Source organism: Mus caroli, chromosome 6 (assembly GCF_900094665.2).
Source record: "Mus caroli chromosome 6, CAROLI_EIJ_v1.1, whole genome shotgun sequence".
Taxonomy (NCBI): domain Eukaryota; kingdom Metazoa; phylum Chordata; class Mammalia; order Rodentia; family Muridae; genus Mus; species Mus caroli.
Window position 1 is genome coordinate 47300654 of NC_034575.1, and position 22934 is coordinate 47323587.

General features: G+C 45.0%; 1 protein-coding gene across 2 annotated transcripts in view; it reads right to left on the reverse strand.

Moving 5' to 3' along the window:
- The window catches only part of Jazf1 (JAZF zinc finger 1), a 303501-nt gene that overhangs the window by 39961 nt on the left and 240606 nt on the right, over positions 1-22934 (reverse strand). For both annotated transcript variants that reach the window (XM_021165549.2, XM_029478835.1), the window contains one exon: positions 3374-3570. In XM_021165549.2, the coding sequence (XP_021021208.1) occupies positions 3374-3570 (197 nt within the window). The remainder of the gene's footprint in view (positions 1-3373; positions 3571-22934) is intronic.

Genomic DNA, 22934 nt, shown 5'->3' on the forward strand with positions numbered 1-22934 from the left:
CCTAGCAAGGTTTCCCAGGACTGATGACAATGCCCTGTGTCAAGACGCCATTTAACAACTCTGCCAGAACTTTCTGCACGGAGGTTCTTAAGTCCTCTCCAGAGTGTGATATACTCACAAAACGGAGTTTCAGTTTGCAAACACTCATATCTCAATCAAAACAAAGATCAAAAGTTGGCCAAGAGCTAACAAGATGGGTCAGCAAGTAAAGGCACTTAGGCCTAGCCTGAAGATTCAAGTTCAATCCCCAGGACCCACAGAATATAGAGAATGGCCCCTGAAAGTTGTCCTCTGATACACACAAGCATACACTCACGCACGTGCACACAGCACAGACACATGGTGTGATTGCAAGGAACTTTTAGGAGGGCCATAGACAATAAGTCCTAATGTGGAGCTCCCAGACTCCTGAACACCAGTCACTACAGGAACAATATCAAAGGAGCACCCTGGCTATGGTGGTGTGCATTTATAATTCCAGCAATCCTGGGGAAGACGCAGGAGGATGAAGAATTCAAGGGTAGCCTTGGCTACATAGAAAGTTTAGTTCAGCCTAGCCTAAATAAGACTCTGACTCAAAATAACGATGACAGCAACAATGAATGTTTTAAGGATCTCAGCATATTACTGCTTACTAGGGCATCCTGGCAAACCAGAAAGAGCATATTCTCTGCAAAGACAGCCACGGACGGGAGTGCAGAGTGGCAGATCTCCTTCACCACACTTGGGGACAGCAGTGCTGACTCCGAGGGCCTGCTGGAGGGCTGATCACAGAACCACCCAGAAAGAATGCAGTGAGCATGAACAGTAAACAGGACTGTGAACTGCCTCCACCTTTAGAAACTATTCTGATACTGTCATTTCTACAGGACAAAAATGGGTTTATTCTGACACCTTGCTTTCAGGGAACCGAATTGTCATCTTTATATTTCTCTATCTCTGTGATTGTAACTTGGGCCCGTGTAATGGAAGTGTTCACTCTCACTGAGACATGCCTTGCTCACCTGTCCCTGTGGTGGCAGATTCTCTGAGAGACTGGGAAGCTAATGTCAATGCCCAAACCAGGCTCCAGGCTGTTCAGAGAGCAGAACTTTAAAATATCTATAAATGAAATGTTCTACAAAGTGACCACTATTTCCAACCCAGGACTGCACCTTGACTGTGGGAGCTGGGAGAGCAGGCTCAGGAGGTGGAGCTGCAGGATATTATTTATAACCTGGCAATGGAAACGGCTAGAACCACATGAGTCAAGCACAAGGCTGATCCCCTCACTACAGGTAAAATAACATTCAGAACAGGGAAAACACCCACAGCCAAAACTGTGCAGGGCAGGGGCTTAAGAAACCATTTCCTCTGCTGATTTTTGATGTTTATGTGGAATGTTCTTCAAGCAGCAAATAACTTAATGGTGATCCTGACAGACTGAAAATGATACATCTTTCCCACGACATAAATTAATTCTTTTGGTGGGGAATTGCTAAAATGGACAGGGTGTCATAAAAATTTCTTTATGGCCAAAGAAAAAGAAATGATTCCATTTCTTGCAAACATTCTTACATGAAAAATAATAAGCTCTCACTTCGAACTGTCCTGGTTTTCATAGGGATCAGGGAGTCTGTTACTAATTGGGGCAGTCCAGTTTACCTGATGTTGGCCGTGAGTCACAGTCTACATTTCCTCAAGTAGGAAACATTCTGCTGGAGACTGCTGGCCCCACAATTCACTTCCCATCTGAGGAACTACTATAAGGAGCCACAGGGAAAAGGACCCAGCACTCTCCATGCCCACCATTTCTGCCACTCTTCAGACTTACATGGTAGATAACACTCGAAGGCTCTGAAAGCCGGTGTTCACAGAACAGAATGCAAGAGCATCCTGAGGCCACACCCCCATGACCCAAGACATCGAACCGATGCCAGGCCTTTAACATCTGGTGAGCTCCAGCATTCTGTGACCTGCTTAGGGTAATGACATTTATGAATAAAGAGCTCACAGGAAATTCTGGTCCCTGGCTTGTACAGCTTTTCTGTCTTCAAAGTGCTCAATCATGGCTGCACTGAGGATGTCCATCCACCATGAGATAAAAGTCCCCCCATTACAGTCAGGAAGACTGGGAACTCTCCAGGGTCTTCTTTGCAGTGCGATCATGAACACTAAGGACCCTACTTTAACTCTGTTGAACTTAGCATCTTCCCAGACTCCAGGGAGTTCATTACCACAATATTTTGTGAATTAATGAATGAGGAGTAGAACTCTGGGCACTTCCCTTGAGAGGAAACAAGACAAGGAACTATGGGATTTGCAGGTCTCAGTCAGGGAGGCAATGCCAAAGGGACGCTGGTGCCATCCCAAGTGACTTTTCTCTTAGGATTGACCAGAATCTCAAACATGATCCCTGGGCCCCGCCTCCACCTCAGTTTCCTCTTCTGTCTGCAGTGTTGCCTGCTGTGGGGTATACAGGCTCCCCCACACGTGGCTGTTGTACAGTGGGACATACTTCCTGCCCCCTTTCCAGTGACACTCCTTCCCCAACGAGCCTTACTGACTGCACTGCTCTTCCTATGAGCTCTTCCTCCGGTGCCAGCTGAGCTGGAGCTGCTCACGTCACTGAGTTCTAGGTGACATGGCATTGTACTCATGTGTACTTCTGTGATCAGTGATAGTCCATGTTCCTACAGTGGGAGGGGAGGGAGTCTGCTTCTCAGATAAAGCAAAGAAAGACCTTCCCAGTCCCCAGTGCCTGCCTTACACTGCTGCCTTGAAGTGAAGAACATGAGCAACTCAGGGCCTCCGGTGCCCTCTTGGATGCTCCCAACCTGGTGAGATAGAAGGATGCTGTGGCAAACAAATTAACTCAGCCAAGATGTATTGAGAAACTCAGTTGTCAGGCCTACAAGCCTCCTAGCCTACAGGCTGCTTTAGGCAGGAATTGAGTTTTCATCTTCAGCTCTGATCCTGCCTCAGTGTTTAATCATCGCTGACATCTACCAAGGTATGGTGGAAATGGGGCTTGCTCACTTCTGCAGCTCATTCTCTGACAGGTAGGAGCCAGTGATTTTGTTCCTCATTTAAGAAAAATTTCAAGAATAAGCAAAAATCGGGAGACAAATGTAAGGAATGTCCCAGTGGCCCATGTGTACGGATGAACCGGCATGGCACCTTACCCTTGTCCCAGGCAGAAACATGAGCAGATTAAACAAGGCTGTCAGTTCACACACAATAACGATAAGGTCTTAAAAACCTGTAAACCCATCATCACTGCAGTCAGGCACATACTCTATAATGGCTTACAGGTAACAAATAAATGAGTGGACAAAGTAAGGTGAAGAAAGGATCTGAGCTGTGGGTCTGTGTCCCCAGCTAAGGGGCTTACCTGTTGGAGTGCTGCTGCGGAATGAAGAGGAGGGTGTGATGGGCGGGGTCACAGGGGGAGTAAGGCTGCCACTGCTATGTCGAGGTGGAGTGGACACATTCCCTCGAGACACGGAGCTGGACAGGGTTAGTGAAAGCTTCGGCTGAATCTTCTTCTTCAGAGATTCCTGTTCTCGGCGGGCGGCATCTGTCATGAATCTGAAATGAGAGTTGCAAGTGATCAGCCAAGGCCTTGGAAGAAGACACATGACGGTAAAGTTTGACAGATGCTCTGCCCTGGGGAAAAACCTGGTAGCAGGTCATCAAGTCTCATGAAAGGTTGCCCTTTCCTGTGTAATGGAGTGGCCTTCTAGCTCGTTGCTTTTGAGTTTCCTCCGAATAGGGCCCATAGCTTTGGCAGGAAACCTCAGTACGAATCTGTGCCTACCCTGAGGCTTTCTGTTTCAAGAGCTTTTCTCCTGGGAGCTTCTCTCTCTCCTCCCACTTGGAGGAGACCCACCCATCCTTAAATCCTGGGCCATCCCCAAGCTGGGGGCTTCCTTCTTGTAAAGGATGATAGATAGTGCTCAGTGCTCAAACCACTGACCCAAGCTCAACAGCTATGGTGTCGTCTGTCTATCTGCTCCCTTTAACTGCTTTTTGCTCTGACTCTCCTAGTGAGAGTTACTGGTTACTTGAGGTTTTAGCACACTGTGGCATCCCTGGCTAGGCCAGCAGCCGCAGAATGCCTGTGCTCACCAGACCACGCAGAGTTAAGAGGAGGCCTGAGAACAGGGTGAGGTGGAAGCTCCCTCCCCACAGGCCTGCTTAACTTGTGATTTTCCTACTCAGAAAGGAGGCCTTACGTCCTGCATGGCCCATGTGGACATGAGAGGTATTGTTCCAATGTTTGTGCTCTTAGTCCTGTGTAAGCTAACATTTCAGAGTCCGTGCAACAATCTGGAAATGGTAGTCTTTACCTAAAAAATAAATATTTTCCGTATTAATAGCATTAGACTTTGTCAGGTGCATTTCTGGATGTTGTCATGATGAGCATGGTGATTACAGAATATGAAAGCATCCAGGTTATAACAGACACATATGTCTAACTAGGACAAGAAGTGGCACTACAGTACCTCTCAAGTCTTCCTTGTCAGCTGCAGTCTGACTCCATGGTACTTCATTGTGGCATCTTACCACATGTACTTAACATGCTGCTAAAAAAAATTCCTGAGTGTTTTTCTTCAATATGCTATGAAATTTTGGAAGTTAACATATGGTTCTTAGAGTCAATTACATATACAACGAAACAACAGCAATACTGTTCCAGTGTCTTTAAAAAAACCTAATTCCTACTTTTATATTTGGTACAAAGATGGCCCATTCGTAAATGATTCAGGAAACAAGATTCAGATACACAAATGGACTTTTCTACACTGTGCTGTACAGGAACTTTGGCCACACTCTGACCAGGTCCTTGGGTTCAGTGCTATAATATAGGGATCATTTACATAACAGTGACTGAGAGAGGAACTGGGTGCAGTGAGGACTGTCTGCACCCAGGAGCCTGAACTGGCTTATTCTCAAGTGAAAAGCTGGTTCCTCGGTTCTTCAATTGCTTTCCTGGCTTCCTCAAAACCTCTATTCAAAATATAGATGCTCAGGGGAAAAGGCAATGAACTGTGGTTTCCTTTTATTATTTCAAGTAGAACCACTAACTAGCCCAGTGCTAAGTATCTCAAACTGGGGTGTGCTGTGTGCCAGGGAGTGGACAAGACCAAAATATAACCACAGCTTCTTCCAGGAAAACCAGTTGTACTCAGTGGTGGGTAACTCACATGGTAAGATAAACATAAGTATTTCATGGGCAGAAAAAAGTATATAACTTGTATTTTAGCTAAGAATGTGGTATTTGGAGTCACAAGAGCCAGGCTTAAACCCTGTTGGGTTACTTTCTATGTGACTTGAGGCAAAGTAATATAAGCCTTCCAGACCTTTGCCTTGCTGTGTGCAGAAGGAGACTGAAGCTTGTAAGCTCTTATCTGATGTGTTTCAGATCAGAAGATTTAAAAGGGCTTTGAGTTTTAGAATATTTGCATAAACACTATCAGTTGAGCATCACTAATAGGAAAGTCTGAAGCTTAGAGATTTTGGACTATTTGGAGTTAGGGATGCTCAGCATGCAACGACTGCAAGTGAAGATGCACCATTCTCTTTCTATGGCAGAATTTGATCTTTGCTTAATTGGAAACCTGCTAAGCGGACATGTCAACATTCTTAAGTGATAACTGTAAGCCCGGTCCTACATCACCATCTGTATACACTCATAGGAAGTCTGGTTGTCTGGATAGGGCTTTGTAAATGGACATCCTTGTTAGACAGCAGGTCCATGTTTGGCTGCTACAAGAGCTCTGACTGTGAGTGGGGCCTCCGGTGGCAAGGGAACTCCTATTCCTGTAATCTGATCTGCAGCAGATTCACACTTGATAGTGGACTCCAGAGCTCTGTGTGAGGACTGAATGTGGTGAGCCACCTGGAATGTAGCAAGTGGCTCAGAAGCTGCTAGTCTACAAAGAACCACAGTGTGCTGTCGTAGGACTTGGTCAGCCTCTCTCTCTAACACATTCTTTGAGTTGTTTCTAAAATAACTTGAGTGAGCAGAAATTTCACCCACAGAGTGGCTGTTGGGAAGGGGCCCAGAGAGGGTATATTTAGTGTCAGGTAGAAACTGGCCAAAATACAAGGGAGTTCTCCACACTTTCTCTTTGGTTTAAAATGTATCAATACCTCACAAATAAAAATAGAAGACAAAGGTGTCAGTAAGTCAGGGTAACTTTAAAAGTAAATGCCCATTTTAGCTCAGCTATGAAGCAACTGTAGCCACAATATCTTCTTTCCCAACCACAGTCACCCAAGTGGATAGGTTAGGCTGCTGCTGACAATTGCTTTGCTTTTTGGGGATGGAGTAGGTTTTGAGACAGGGTTTCTTTGACTGTCCTGAAACTCACTCTATAGACCAGTGTGGCCTTGCTCTCACAGAGATCTGCCTGCCTCTGTCTCTCAAGTGCTGGGATTAAAGGCGTGTGCCATCACCGTTGGGCTTGGCTTGCTTTTTCTAAGTATATTCTAGGTGTGGAGAACACAGTGCTCATGATAAAGCACTAAACATGAAACACGCACCAAGCATCACCTCTAACTCCCCTCTCCTTCAGTCTTTCTTAGCCTTAAGTCATGGAAAACCTGATATACAAACACACAGCTGCATAATGCACTTCCAGTAACTACACATAAACACACCCACAGGGATGCCACACCGTTTCCTAACACAGTGGGCCTGGGTCTTCCCTTTATTGACTTGGATGGTACTTGGTTTTGAGGGGAAGGATGTCTTGCTATAAAGTTGGGCTGGCCTCAAACTGACAATCCTCTTTTGTTGGTCTCCTAAGTCTTTCTCTATATGAAGACTTGAGACTTATTAAATTCTAAGGCTTTAAGTCATATTCCATCAACATCTGGGGGTGCCATTCGGAAGAGAAGAGGATAAAGTAGTCAAGAACTGAAGGCATAGTGATGCAGCTCTAGCCAGGGGACCAGCTCCTGCAAGCACCCCCTGGTATCCCACAGACAGGCCCTCTCTACTGTTTGGCTGGAAACACTCCCATTCTGTAGCTGAGAGAAACTGAGGAGGCCATGCTCCTCTGGTCTGAGATGCCTCCCTCAGGGGGCTGACACCATCTGTAAGGCCCCCAGTAATCACAGGAGACAGGAAGAACTCAGAGCTGGAATAAAGACTGATCAAGTCACATCACCAACCCTGTACACTCACTCCTCAGTTACTAATGTGGTGGGATGACCTCTTCCAGGCCACTGGGGTTGGTGAGTGCCTGAGCTGGCACAAAAGCCAGTCAGGTCTTGAGACCGAATTAGTGTCTCCTACAGAAAACTGTGTGCCAGTTTGTGCTTTAAAGCTGTGCCCCACAGTTCTCAGGGGGTTTTGGTCTGGGGATGCTCGAGGAGACTCCTCTAAAGCTTATAGGTGGTGAGTGGGATGGTACCTGGTAGGGTGGCCAGGGGGTGTGTCCTTCAGGTCTCAGTCAATTGCTACAGTGGGGCTGCCTGGCTCCTGGAGGTCCTACCCCTTTGTCCTGAGACCTATTCTGGAGAAGGTTGGCCATGTCCTCTCTCCACTTCCCTCAGCCTTGCTGTGGGGCCAGCTGCAGCAGGCTTGAGCTGATGATACTGACCTGTGAGGGCAAGTCACTTAATTTCAGAAACTTTATAAACTGGATGTTAAATACAGCTATTATTAAATATTAAATTATGTAAATATATTAAATAAAATGTATTAAAACAAAGATTCACTGATTCTTAATTATCCTACGGCATTTTACTATGACCTATGACCTCAAGGTCACTGACATTAATGCTGTGTCTACTGGGTGGAAAGATACTACAGTATCTGTGCTCAGTAGCATTACAGTGGTAGCTGGGAACCGAGAAATTGGGCATATTTACACCACAGAAATGGGCAAATGCTACAATTCAGGACAGTTTTCCTCGTCAAGATTAGCTGCTAAATATTAGTCAATAGACCTTGTAGTCTTATTTTTAATGTGGGAAAAAAGCATTCAAATCAGGCTCCTTGCCTACTCTCTGAAGGAACTAGGACGGGATGAGGGAGACGAGAAAGGCTTCCTTTTCTCTTTAACATTATAAAAAGGAATATATCTCAGCAGAAATTTGTAACATTTCTAAATGATTTTTAAATTATGGGATACAGGCAAATGAGTAAATGAATTTACTCACACAGTTTAAAGAATAATAAAATTATGGTTCATGTGCCCAAAATTACCAGACACTTTGAAGTTTCTTTTATAACTTGTTTTCCCAAGAGAAATATTACCTAGGTCCAAGTACAGTAGATTTTTTAGGGTTTTTCTTTCTCTCTCTCTCTCTCTCTCTCTCTCTCACACACACACACACACACACACACACACACACACACACATATTTACACATACAGAAATGAAATGTTTTAAAAGAAAAGTAGTCACTAGGGACTTCATCTACTGTTGACTAACAGCCTAGAAGTCTGCGGTCAGCAAAGTCATGTTTTGATTTTGAAACTGAAGCTGTTGTAAGATTAACTTTAATTTTCCTACAAATCAGAAATGTCTAAGTGACCATAATTTAACACAGTCATTTGTAGTAATATTTGTTATTGTGAGGGGAAGTTCATATTTCTTAAGTAAATTTTCAAGACTCCATTATAAACCCTTTAAGTCTGTAGACCACAATGCTCACTCAAGTTGGCCAGTTAAGCACGGACTACGAATGTCACCAGGGGGAAATGTCAGCTGCTGCTCCAGGGAGACCAGCTGCAACCACAAACTCGGGAAATTTATAGTCTTTTCTGAAACCTAGGCAGACATGCACTGCCATCTCATTCACTCGCCAAAACACTCATCCTGTGCTCTTCAGGGGGTCTAGGAGGGTGTCACTTGGCTTTCAGTGACACTGGAGGCCCCTAAGATGAAAGTGACCACTTGAAACTTAGTGTTTCTTGGAAAAATCTGAAAAGAACTGGGTTTTATGAGAGGGTGGGGAGTGTGAGCGGCGCACGGTCAGGAGGCTGCCCTGGTACAGATGTGTCCTTGCAGAGTCCCAGCCCAGCCCAGGTTCTCCTGGCTGCTGAGATGCAAGGCTGGAGCTTGAACCTCCACAGTCTGGCTCAGGAAGCCACATCCCAGCAGCAGCACAGCTCACTCTCTTCATGCCTCATTCTGGCTTCAAGTTCTGATGAGAAATATACCCCATCCTGCTGCACACACCTAGAATGCCCAGCCTGGGGTTCTGAAGCCCCGAGCTCTGAAGACAGACAATGGAAAGGACAGTACCTGAGATAGAGCTTGGCTGCTGCCCCAAAGCCACTCACTCGCTTCATCCTGAGGGTGGAAGTATTCGTGCTTCACTGTATAGGCAGTGATATGCCAGCCTGAAACCTTGCCAGCAATACCATATAACATATGAATGAATGAGGTTTAGTATTTGTGCTACAATACCTTCATGCAATCTGGAAAATTATGAATTATGAAACTTACCTAGTCATGGATAACACATTTTAAGTGTTTTGTTAAATTAGAATTATTCCTTTTATTTCATGTGTTTTTCCTACATGTATGTATATGTGCCATGTGACGTGTATGTTTGGTGCTCTCAGGGGTCAGAAGACATTGTTTTTCAGAACTGTAGTCACAGACAGCTGTGAATCATCATGTGGGTGCAGAGAATCAAATGAGGGTTCTCTGCAAAAACAGCAGGGTTTTTTTTTTTTTCTTTCTTCTGAGCCATCTCTCTAGCCCTGGATAACACATCTTAAAGTCAATCTTAGAAATTCCAATAAAATATTATCTTTGTTATTTTATTTAGTAAGTATGCTCCTGGCCATTACATGGGTCCCTTTCCTTCCCCATTCTCTCTGACATGGTCTCACTATGTAGCCTAAGCTGACCATGAACTTTCAGTTGTCTTGCCTCAGCCTCCTGAGTGCTGGGATTACAGGTGTAGGCCGCCAAGCTCGGCTTACACCCATGTCTTTATGTAATAACAGGCGATGACCTGGGGTTTGAATATATTAGTGTAGCAGTTAGGGCAGACTTTAGAGGACTGTTTATGTTCAATTCTCTGATCTATGCTGCTTAGCTGTGTGACCCTACACAATCTACTTAACCCCTCTGTGCCTCAGTTTTCCCCATCTGTAAATGCTGATACTAACAGGGCCAAACCAAGAGGTATTTGTATTCAATTCCCGGCACCCCCCCTCCAATGGGCAGCTCACAATGTCCCGGGTACTTTGACAAACACTTGAATCCACATGTGCACACTTCAGGTTGAGCAGAGTGAACGCTTACATTTGGGGTGGGACTGACTGTTATGTGCTAGCCAGAAGGATAGATGACAAACAAAACACACAGAGACCCAGAACAGCAGCTTCTTCTAGGAATCGGGAGGAGAGTAAGCAAGCAGCCCAGGGCCATGAGCTGTCCAGGAAACACACAGGCTACAAGACCTTCGAGGTAGCACCATCCAGAGACCAGAGGCTGCTCTGTGGACAATACTTAGGATGGACGATCCCCTCCCTCTTTCCTCCCTCCCTGCTCCCTGTTTCTCTTAACTCTTAAAACAGCAGTATCTTGTCCTGGATTTAATCACTTAAGTGAAATCCATGCATGAACGTTGGGCAGCAGCTGTCACAAGCAGGGCTCCTCTCTCCGCTGCCATGCATTTTCTCAGCAAATGTGGGGATTTTCTTCAGCCCTGTGAAGTATGTGGTCAGTTTTACCACAGTCAAAGTCCTGGCTCACTCAGGATCCAGTAACAACCCGTACAAGTCAGAGGTCAACATATACTATCAGTGAAGCAATTACTCTCTAGCTCCAAATAAATTAAACCATGGTCTTTTCCATTGTTGATGTTAAGAATAAAGAAGTTCTAAGGGCTCCCCCTGCACAGCCCTGGGCTTAGAAGGCAGACCTGGAAACTCCCTGCTACCCTCCCCTCCCTCCAGCTTTCTCTGAACAGGGAACAGTAAAAGCCGATCCTTACACATGGGTTTCATTGTTAATTTCACATCCATGTAAAAACAAATGAACAAAACAAAGAGCTGCTGTTTATGAGATTTTTGTGGTACAAAACTACAAATGGATCTTCCAGTTTTCCTGTTTTGTCTTCTCTGAAAGCAAATTAAATTAGCATAATACTGCTAATAAGATGAGGTATAATTCTCTCCATAAACTGGAAGTTTATTTTATTTTTATTTTTTAGTCTTTTCAAGACAGGTTCCTTTGTGAGCCCTGGCTGCCCTGTAACTCTGTAGACCAGGCTGGACTCTAAATCAGAGATTCTCCTGCCTCTGCATCCCAAGTGCAGAGGGCATTAAGGGCATGGACCAGTAACATGTGGTTGGAAGAAATTTAAAAATGGGAGAAAAGACATTGGCTCCAGGACCTCTTGGAGTTTTGCCTGCAGTGTCTGTGCAGTATACACACAGCACTGCCTACTCATTGAGACACTGGGAATCTGCATGCATGGCCCTAACTTGATTTGCTTGGTCCTCTGAGGTTTGGAAAACCGTTTACTCTTTCTGGACTTGGGCCCCATATTACAAAGCAGACATGATCCTAAGATCTCACAGAAGCTGTTGCCATGACCTTAGAAGGTGAACGCAGGGGAAGTACTTGGCCTACTTAGGAATTCTCATCTGAGAGTCTCTGGGCATGGCATTTCCATGGAATATTGGTCCTCTCTGACCTTCACCCCAAATTAAAAGAAGGTACTTTTAAGTCTAACAGCCATCTGGTGAGCCAACTCCCACACAGTCCAGAGAAAGGCTGTGGTACGTAGCTATATTTGCAGTTAGAAGGCTCCATTTTTCTTTACTTTCCATTACAGAAGTGTTCATGCTGTTTGAGTGAATGCTATATATGTGCAAATCCACAAAGCCTGGAAGTGGATGTTAGATCCTTGAGAGCTGTAGTTATACGATGCCGTGTGTGGGTGGTAGGAATTGAACTCAGGTTCTCTAGAAGTACAGCAAGCGTTCCAGATGCAATGAGATGTTTTGTTAAAGTGATTTATCCACTTAGACAGTGACTATTTGGGGAGCAAAATAGACTCCATACAGTGGGCTATCCCTTCATATAATGTATGTGCCTGGGCATCTGAGAGGTACAGATTTCAAGTTTCACAGGCCTCGGGGGCTGATATTTTTCCAAAGGATTTTCCACGTTTTTATTGAAAGAGTTCAGTTTAATTGCTCTAAAGAGTATTAAATCATATTCATGGGAGGCCATTGGTTCAGGTTGAGCTCCTGCATTAGGCTCTGGCAGACCAGAACAACTCAGAGTGCAGCCGCTCCTGCTCGGTGACACTAATCCAACTGAACCTTTAACCGGTCAGCCTTTCATAAAATAGGAGACTTACCAACCAATTAAAAATGGTTTTCCTTGAACCTCTTGATGAGAGAGTCCCTCTGCTTAACCCTGGAAGGGAAGTAACTTTGCACCAATCTGCTTTGAAGTCGCCCTTGCCCTTTGAAGCCCTTTTCTGCCCACAGGCAGCCTCCTCATAGCACCAGAACAACTGTTGTCTGCAGAATGGGTTGCCGTGCCACCCCAGAATTGCTAATAAAAGCCAATTAGGTCTTCCAGGCTTTTAAAAATGCGCTCTTTGCCTTAGTGCTCTGTTTTTCAGGAGGCTGCCCCTTTATGACTGTGTTTATTCAGCTATTCAGAAAGCACACACATGAATAATCTTAAGAAAAATGTTCGAAGATCTGTGACTGTTCTTGTCTCGTCCTCTTGCTGATATTGGGAGTTTGTGAGTGCAGAAATCCCTGGCAAAGGAGACCGCCCATGTGTGCTGGTGTGCAGAGTGTAAGGTAGTTGGTAATTGTGACAGTTTAAGCATTTTAATAAAGATATGGTTTTAAAACGCACAAAACACCAGTGTGATGCGTCTGGACATTTGCTGTCTTTTTCACTGACTTCCTCCCATTTTTTATAGTGGTTGTTGGTAAGTCACAGATTTTTTTTATCTTGTGTTCACATAGTGCTTTAAAACTACAAAGGGATTACTAACAAAATGGGAAAATGAGTCAAGGGAGAAGAAAGTTTTGATACAGCCTCTAAAATCTAGTAAGATGTTTTGTAGTACACTGAAGGGGCATGCAGTGGTTAAGACGCTTTCAGTGCTTGCTAAGGCTGGGCACTGCTAGGTGTATGTAGCACGGTTATACCGGGGCCTCCTTCAGCTGGCAGGTCGGATCCAGCCCTTCCAGGAATGGAGGCTCTGCTGCGGTGCAGACAGGAGGCTACTCTGCATTGTGTGCTGGTACTTTTGCTGTTCTCTAAGCTGAGGAGCAAAAAGGAATGTCCCAAAGCCACTGTTTAGTAATCCTTTGAAATGAGTTTGTATTTCACAAGATCTCCCAGCTACCTTAACCCACATGCTTCACCCCATACACAGCTCCATAAATGAGGGAATTTATAGGTTATTTGGAAGAAAAAGAGCAGGGTATTTAAACTTTAAAAAATGTCACTGTACTTAACTGTTAATGAAGTGTTGTGTGGTGGGGCCTCCAGCTCTTCTGCTGTTTGTAGCCAGCAGCCCTCATTTGCATGCCCAGGGCAAGCACTAATCCTTACCATCAGCTGCTCCCCAGAAAAGCATTCACCCCATAATACTGTTCATCCCGCTGGTTTATTTAGCAAATCCTTTCTTCCCAGCATACACAGGCTTCCATTTCAGGCCAAGCTGATTACCCCAGATTCCTAATTAGTGCTAATTAAAGCTTTAATGGATAGCAGCCAGAATTTAAAAGCATGCCACCTCCTTTAAAGACCCATGGCTGGTTCAGGGCAGGAATGAGCCAGCCCCAGGACTTCCCATGGAGTGACACAAGCTCCTGGGTACCTTGGCACACAACATGCAGGCCACGGCTGGTGACCTGGAGCCTATCCATCCTGTTTTCCCAAGGAAAGCAAGCTGCTTGCTCCAATCAATCTCTAAGTGTCTACTGAAGTTGGGGATAGTTTTCAAGGAGGACATCGTTCAGTATTCCCAAGGCTAGCCTCAGAGGGATTTCTCCACTCTTGTCATGGCTGGGGAAACAAGACAAAATACCCTAACTAAAATAATTCTGAGGAGTCCAGTAAACTTTTGTTGGGCTGGAAAAGCCTTCTCACACTGATCCTGCTGCAGGGAATAGCTCAGAACATTCCTGGTATGTCAAGCCCGAAGGCAGCAGTCTAAACCTACCCTTTTCTTATACCATCCCTGTGATGTGCAAGCTGACTCGTCGTAAGCATGGCCAGACTGAGTCATCAATGTTCACAACACAGAAAGAAGAGAGGATCTGGAGTTTACCATGAGCACATGAGTGCCCAAGGAGATGCTGAGCTTCAGGGGCTGTGAATCACCGGCCTGGCTGCTGGGAACTGAACTTAAGGCCTGTGCTAGCTTGGCCAGTACTCTCAGCACGAAGCAGCCCTCCAGCCCCAGATCTAGATTTTGAGAACATTCCGTGCTAGGTGCTTTCCTCCCGAGACAGGGCTTCATGCTGTCAGACAGATCTCAATCTTACCATCTGTAAGTAGACGAGGATGGTCAGAATTTCTCATTCTCCTGCTCCCACTTCCCATCTGAGGTTAGTAGAATATGCCACCACGCCTAGCTTACGTGGTGGTGCTGGGGATCAAACCTTTTGCGCATGCTTGGCAAGCTCTCTCCTAACAGTCTGTTTAAATTTCCACAGCACAGTTGGCAGCAGGACCTGTGTAAAGACCACTGAAACAGAGATCTCTTCCTGGCACAAGGTGTTCCCTCTGCTGTGCTGTTTTTGCTGCTAAGGAGAATTTTGTTTGGAAGTGCTGAGACTCAAGTGGTAGTGAGACTCCAAGGGTGTGAACAAGGGGTGAGCAGTCATACCCTAGAGGAGGAAACATGGAGGGCTAGCATGGAAAGGTGGGAGAGGGCTAAGGCCGAGTCTTAGGCAATACCCCTGCTTCTTCAGAGGAAGGTAAGCCCTCCAAATGATTTCAGAGATAGCTTTTAAATTTTTTAAAGGTAACACACCTTTTATTTGCTATGTTTTTGATGACTATTTGGGGCACAAATATAAAAATAAAAAATACATTTTTCCTGTGTGTGTTGTGTAGTGTGTGGTGCAAGCTCAGTGGGGCTCATGTGTTCAATAGCACATGCCTGTGTTCACGTGGAGACCAGCGTGACTGCGGGTGTTTCCTCTCCTTGGCTCCTGCCTTGCTTAGACAGGTCTTTATCTGGACCTGCCTTGTTTGCTGCTCCTCCTCTGCCTTTCCTCCTCTGCTGGGGTCACTGGCATGCGCAGCCACACTGGGGATTTTACAAGGGTGCTGAGATTTGAACTCAGGTCCTCGTGCTCTCAGAGCAAGTAATCTTACCCACAAAGCCATGTCCCTAATCCCAAAAAATTACTTTTGAAATGAAATCACATGATTTATTCATGTGTTTGTTCAGCTGTTTTGCATAAAAATTTATTTTCTTTCATGGCTGGGAATGGTGGCATGGTCTGTGGTCTCATCACTTGGGAGGATGAAGGAAGAGGACATAAGGCTACCTAGGCACACTGGTTTACAATCCCAAGAGTACCAAGCGAGAACAAAAGAAGCAAAGCTCAGCAGGGAGGTCTGTCTTCCAGCCTGGCTGAAGTACATGGGGTATGGAAAATGTCAGTGTGGGCTTGGTGCAATAAGGAGCTGAAACTTCATCTCAAAATGCCCACAAACTGAGTAAGAGACAGGAACTCTGGGGCGGAAGAGATGGTTCACCGGAAGAAATACTTACTGCTCAGTCACTGGTGGCAGGAATTCAGTTCCTCAGCCCCCATGGAAAACTGGGTGTGAAGCCATTTGGTAGGGGGAAGGCAGACAGACCTAGCTGCTTGCTGGTCAGCCAGCACAGCCGAAGTGTCACCCTTAAGCTCAGTGAGAGACCCTGTCCCAAGAATAATGTTAAGAGAGACAGAGGAAGACACCTGACACTGACCTCTGGCCTTCACAAGTACAAATACACGTGAGTGTGCTCACAGGTACAAACGCATACCTCCCAGTATACACACGTGCACATGCACGCACACACATACATACACACGGACTAGCTCTCATTTCAAAAGGAAACTCCCACCTACTTGTCAATGGCTGTAGATGATGGAGAGAGTGACTGTGGTGTGTAAGGTGTTTATTTTAAAGGCACCAAAGATGTACTTCACACGGTCTGGTATATAGTTTCTTATAAAATATGTTTCTTGGTTATTTATTAAAGTTTTCTACATTCTTGAAAATTTCATGTTTGTATACAATGAAACATGATCACATGCTCCTCCTTCCTCCAGCTCCTGCCACATCCCCTACAGCAAGTCCTCCTCCCAGCTTCTGTGTGTGTGTGTGTGTGTGTAAAAGTGTGTGTGCACAGTAAGTCTAATTAGTGCTGTGCATGGGTGTGAAGTCATGCTGGGACATGGTAAAACTACTAGTGGAATGTCCTTAAACAAGGATTCTCCCTCCTTGAGCAGTGGCCAACGGCCAATAGCTCCCCAGCATGGGATGGGTCCTGGAGAGCACCTCCCCTCTCTACACCAAAATTAGAGCAGTTCTTATGTAGGGAATGGTTAGTTTCAACTGTCAATGTGATGCAATCTAGAGTCGCCTAGGAAGAAGGTCTCAGTGACAGACTATCTAGATGAGGCATGCCCATGGGGGACTGTCTAAAGCATGTTGAGATGAGAACATCTACCCACTGTAGGTGGCTCCATTCCCTGGGCTCAGGAATCCTGAAATATGTGAGAATGGAGACCTTGGCGAGCTGAGCTCAAGTATTCCTTCATTCTCTCTCTCTCTCTCTGCCCTTGACTGCAGACATGACTAGCTACTTCCAGCTCCTGCCTTGACTTCCCTGCAGTGGAACTGTGAGATGAAATGAACCTTTTGTCTTCTAAATTGCTTTATCACAGTGACAGGAACTGAAACCAGGACAGGAATTATGGTGTCAGCAAAGGTGTCAGCAAGGTATTGAGATCAGGGTGAAGGTTACAAAAACCAAACCAAACCAAACCAAACCAAAACAAGCAAAGAAACTTGAAAAAAAAAAAAAAACGATTAAGACATCTGCTTTCTTTACCTCTGTAATCAACAACAGGAGCTTGGTGGCTATTCATGCCTCCTGTGGCCCTAAGGACATAATAAAGGGTTTAGCAGAGGAATTCATGCTTCTTCATGGAATGCTGGAAGCAGTCAGACAAAATGCTAGGCTTGGCTATTAAAACTGGGAAAGCCCAGGGAGGGTGCAGCAAAGCCCCCACCACCCCAGCCTGGCTTGTGATTGGCACAGGAGGCATTTCCAGCCACTGCTGCTAAATTACACAGCCGGTCCTGGCCTCGTTCATGCAATTAACCAGACTTTCTTCAAGCCTGTGTTGATCCCTGGGAGAGCATGAGGAATTTGTGAAGAGACATTATATCTTTGAGGATACTGGGGAGCCATTTAGTGGGTAATTCACTGAAAGGAACCCGGTGTCTTTGAAGGAGTTTATTCAACTCCTGAGGCGGGGGAGTCGGCCTCATCAGGCCTAATGGGGTGGAGGGAGGTCATTACAGAACATATTACTACTTTTTAAAAAAAGCTTTTCTAACCATGCAATTCATTAAGAAAAGGAAAACTCTATGATACCAGAAAAGGCTGTACTTTCCAGATGAATAGGTCGGTAAGCAGTGAGGTCTTTCCCAGGTCTGGCTTATCTTGGCTCTGAATGAGAAGAGTCCACATGTGAAAGAGCTTGCTAGGTTTGGCCACCTGAGGGGCACCAAGATGCAGGGCAGTCAGCTTGACCTCTTTGTCAGAGCACATCTCAAACCCAATCTTCCCCTCCACCTCCTGCCTGATCCAAATCTTCAGAACAAAATTGTCAGCCCACTGGTGGAACCTTCCAGATACTTCATTACTCTTAAATTCAAGCCAGTACATTTCCTTTCTGACCAGTGATCTCCTCTCTCTGACTGAAGGACACTGTCTCCTATTCCTTCTCAGTGAGATGGCAGGGAGGGGGACCCTGCATCCACCCAGCCCTGCCTGCATCACGGTTAGCCTCTCTTAGCTTTCCTTTTAGCTGTAAAGTGGGGGGGGGGGGAAAGGGCTCTGCATTTGTTTATTTCCATCTGTTCTGGAAGAGTGTAAGGTGTCTCTCTACGATACAAAAAGGCAGGATGGGTGCTGAGGGGAACGGGCAAAGACGACAAAGGAAGGTGGGGACAGAACATAAAGGTGCAGATGGGCTGAAGCCACAGGGGCCAGAACTGCAGGCTCTTCATGCGCTCTGTGTGGCAACACACACCTGTAATCTTAGCTCATGCAAATGTAGGCAGGAATATTAGTTCAAGGTCATCCTTGGCTACATAGGGAGTTTGAGCTCAGTGTCACTCTGGGCCACCTGAGACACTGTCTTACTCTCTACTCTCCGAAATGAAAAAGTTCTCCAAAATACTATTAAATTGTGAAGTTCTAAATAAACCAAGAAGCCGCTGCTTGCACTTTTAGCAGCTCCTGGGATGCTGGGCTGCACAGGCAATGGAACGGGTGTTCACAGAGAGTTTGCTGTTGGTGGCCTGATGGATGTGGAGCTAAGTCAGGAGGGACTCTGCTCCCAGTCCTGCCGGCAGCTTGTCATGGGAGCCTGAGGAAGGCACAAAAGGTCTTCAAGCACATACCAGACGTGCATTATAACTAAGATGAGGCTTAAAACAGGATGATGACGGCTGGGCCAGGGGGACACACCTAGTCCTGGACATTGTGGACTCTGTGTGCCTGTCACTCCTAAGTAGTCCTCATGGTTTTCTGAAACTGGAGAGTATCAGTTCACCAATCCAGAGGGCTGTGGTTAGCATTACTTTGCCATTCTTCCTTGGTCCCCTTGTCTCACAGAGGACAGAAGAGAATTAACGGCCAATACACAGGGTTCCTTCCCACCATGCCAATCTGTTCCCAGCTCTGAGGGCCCTGAAGACACACAAGCCTTGATACTGAGGAACCCCGGGCCAGCATGCTAATACAACTCATTTGTTTGTTTTGATTCATAACCAGAATATTGCTTATGTGAAGGATTTTAACTGGTGCAAGCATAGAACCTCTGTAACGCAGAAGATGGTGACCACTAGGCATTTTAGCTACAAATCATGGCTACGGGTTTACTATGAGGCCAACTCCTTCACATAGGCCCTATAAAAAAATAATTGCCATCTGCCAGACACCCTTCTTTTTTTTTTAAATTAAACTGTCATTAATTACTGGTAACAACAAATTTCATTTGGATTTTATTGAGTAATTAAAAGATAAACAGGGAGGACATCAACCCTTTGCCTCAATGAAGGCAGGGATGCTTTATTAAGCTACATTCCAAAGGCGTCCACGATAAGCCACCCATTCTATTTATTATGATAATTACAATTCTCAAAACTCATCCTTCCTTGGCTAACAAGTATCTTCTTTCAGCTTAGCTCAGCCTGACTTCAGCATGGGTCATTAAACAGAGAACCTGTCACTGTCCATGGGTGACAATAGATCTTTTGTGGGTTATTGTATAATTCACTAAGGTTGTTGCATAACTTGATCACTACTATGTCTTAAAGTTTCCATATTCCAGGTATATAACAACATATCTTTGTAAAGTAATTAAAAATAGAGCAGGGTTTAATGTCTTGATTGGAACAGGTTTACTGTCTGGAGAAGGTGAAGTGCAAAGTTTTACTGATGCTTTTCCACTACAACATTTAGGTTAAAACATTTGAAACAAGTCATTAATTTAATAACGTGCTCACCCACAACAAATCATAACTCATTTCTTTTTACTGCAAAAGTAATTGAGTAATGAATAATGAAAATCATCCCACTGAAAAGGGGTAGTAAATATGTTGACTTTATTATTAATACTCAATTTTGGTTAATAAGGCAGCTATTAAATTTGTGACAGGATGGATCTAATTTATTGACTATTGAAGATAATAGTGAAACGTTATCTAGTAAATACCTGTGTTCTACTAGAGAAGATGTGACTCGAAAACAACGAACAGAATCCAGCGGAGAGGCCGGCTCTCACTGAGAGCTCTCTGACCCTAACCTGCTTATCCCTGCACCTCGCAGGTTGCTAAAATACTTAAAAATAGATGCATGTGCATGCACATAGGGTCACTGAATAGAGCCGCACACCTCAATCCTTAGTGCTATAGTGGGCTGGAACTCTCTAGGGAATGAGTTAATAACAGCAAAACCTGGAAAGGATGCTCCACCCAAAGGAAGGCTCGGTCCTGATGTCTCGGATGCAATGTTCAGTGCAAAAATGCAAAAGCAACTCTTGTTAACGGTGGAAGGGAATGGTGTGGGGTGTTTCTCACTCCGTCCCTGTAAACAGGATCACAGCTGATTCTCCTTACAGGCAGTGTGGTACTGAGTTTCAGGAGGCTGGAATACTATTCATGGACACAAACTTCCTAAGAGCTCTGGTCACTCTACCAAAACTCGTTTTATGGATGTCTCTGTTTAAGGATCCATTGTTGATTCTCTGGAGGTGCAACCAGCTGCAGAGAGACTCTGCAGAAAGCTGACATAATGCTTGAGTTTTCTCTAAGAGATATCACCATCCTCTTGTGCTTCCAGACACAAGACAAAACCTGGGGCTAGGCTTCAAGGCCATTTTAACAGAAAGCCAACACAAAGCATGAAACTTTAAAGCAAAACAAAATAAAACAAAAACAAAAACAAAAAAGTGGCAGCAAATGGGCCCTGGAGGAGTCTCTTGTTGCTAGTAGGCGAGATGAAACAAGAGGACAGAGAGAACCTTGCCCTCTCTGACCTTAAGCCGCCTGCCGCACATATTGGCAAATGACCACAGAATGCTTCAAGTAAGGATTCTGGGGTTACATATTGATTTTTAGCAAGAAGGCAAATTTACAGTCACCCAATCTACAAATAATATGGACTGCCCGGGCTTCACACTGGAGCCCTAGTCACTTGCCCTTGTGCTATGCTGGCTTTCCTCTGCAATTCCCCTTACTTAGGGGCCATCTCAGACTACAATGTGCCCTTCATACAACAGGAAGGACAAGAGCTTACACCGATTATTCAAGTAATCACAACGTTAATTTCTAGAAATCACTAACTTCTGGAGCTTCAAATAATAAGTGTTTGGGGACTTTTCAAGAGATGGTCCAACCTTTTCTTATTTGCATGTTTCAGATAAGAGATTAATTTTACTAGAGGGACATTGTATAATGCCTTAAGTTTGCTAATAGCTCCAAAGTGACAGTGTCATTTGTGACGACAAGATTTCCTGCTTGACCTTCATAGGAAGACTGCTCAAGACCTAACATGAGTGACATGTGGCATTTCTACAGAACAAAGGTGCAATTCAATGAAAAGTATTTAATAGGTACTTTCAGAGCTGGGACAAAGATCCCCAGCACATGGCCCAGAGTGCCAGATTCAAGAACAAAGATATGACACCATCAGCCTATGGCGCAGAGTGCCAGTTCCAAGAATGAAGGCATGGCATCTCTCACAACTGTTCAGACTTCTAGATTCTCTGAAGAAGCATTGGCTCCTGTATTAGCAGGCACAGACTCCCACATAGCTATGACAAGGAGCTTTCTGTGTCTCAGAGAAGGGCTATGGGCTCTCAAACTTTCTATTATTCTAGAACATAGAATATAGCCACGTTCACCAATTATATCATTTGCCTGATACTTTAACAACACTTTAACTATCTTCTAGGTATGAGGCCAGTTGGCTCTGTGAGAATAGTTCAAGGGGCCTTGGTCCAATCTTAAGAATCTGACAGAAAACAAAACATCAAAACCAAAGCCAACCAACTGAGCAGAGATGACCATGTTTGAAAGGATGGAGTTTTAAAATTAACCAAGGGAACTTAGGGTACAAGGGATGATAGAGTGAGATGCACCCCAGGCTGCTGCACTGGGTGAGGGGACTACAGCCTGAGGAAGGCGGGTGCGTGCTGGCGTGTGTGTGTGTGTGTGTGCGCGCGCGCGCGCGTGCTTGCGTGTGCGTGTGCAGGGGGTATAATGATTTTTAGGTCAGCACAGGGGTCCCTTTGGTGTTTTATATGTCTTCTCTTAAAATATGCTAAGGGTCTGGTGCACTTTGAATGGTATCATCTAACTCTTCAGGCTCATCTGCTCCTTACTATACTGTCCTGTCACCTGTCTGAGGGCATCATTGATTCACACCCTGTGGATGGAGGCTCGGGGGGAGGGACTTAGAGTAATAAGGAAGCTTTCTCATTCCAGTCGCTGACACCCAGGGAAGGCAGGGAAGAAGCTCCAGACAAGAAATGTGAGTGTTGGAACATTCTTCTGGATATATGCCCAGGAGAGGTATTGCGGGATCCTCTGGTAGCACTATGTCCAATTTTCTGAGGAACCGCCAGACTGATTTCCAGAGAGGTTGTACAAGCTTGCAATCCCACCAACAATGGAGGAGTGTTCCTCTTTGTCTACATCCTCGCCAGCATCTGCTGTCACCTGAATTTTTGATCTTAGCCATTCTGACTGGTGTGAGGTGGAATCTTAGGGTTGTTTTGATTTGCACTTCCCTGATGATTAAGGATGCTGAACATTTTTTCAGGTGCTTCTCAGCCATTCGGAATTCCTCAGGTGAGAATTCTTTGTTTAGCTCTGAGCCCCATTCTTTAATAGGGTTATTTGATTTTCTGGAGTCCATCTTCTTGAGTTCTTTATAGATATTGGATATTAGTCCCCTATCTGATTTAGGATAGGTAAAGATCCTTTCCCAATCTGTTGGTGGCGACACATGCTCCACTACATTCATAGCAGCCTTATTTATAATAGCCAGAGCTGGAAAGAACCCAGATGCCCCTCAACAGAGAAATGGATACAGAAAATGTGGTACATTTACACAATGGAGTACTACTCAGCTATTAAAAATAATGAATTTATGAAATTCCTAGGCAAATGGATAGACCT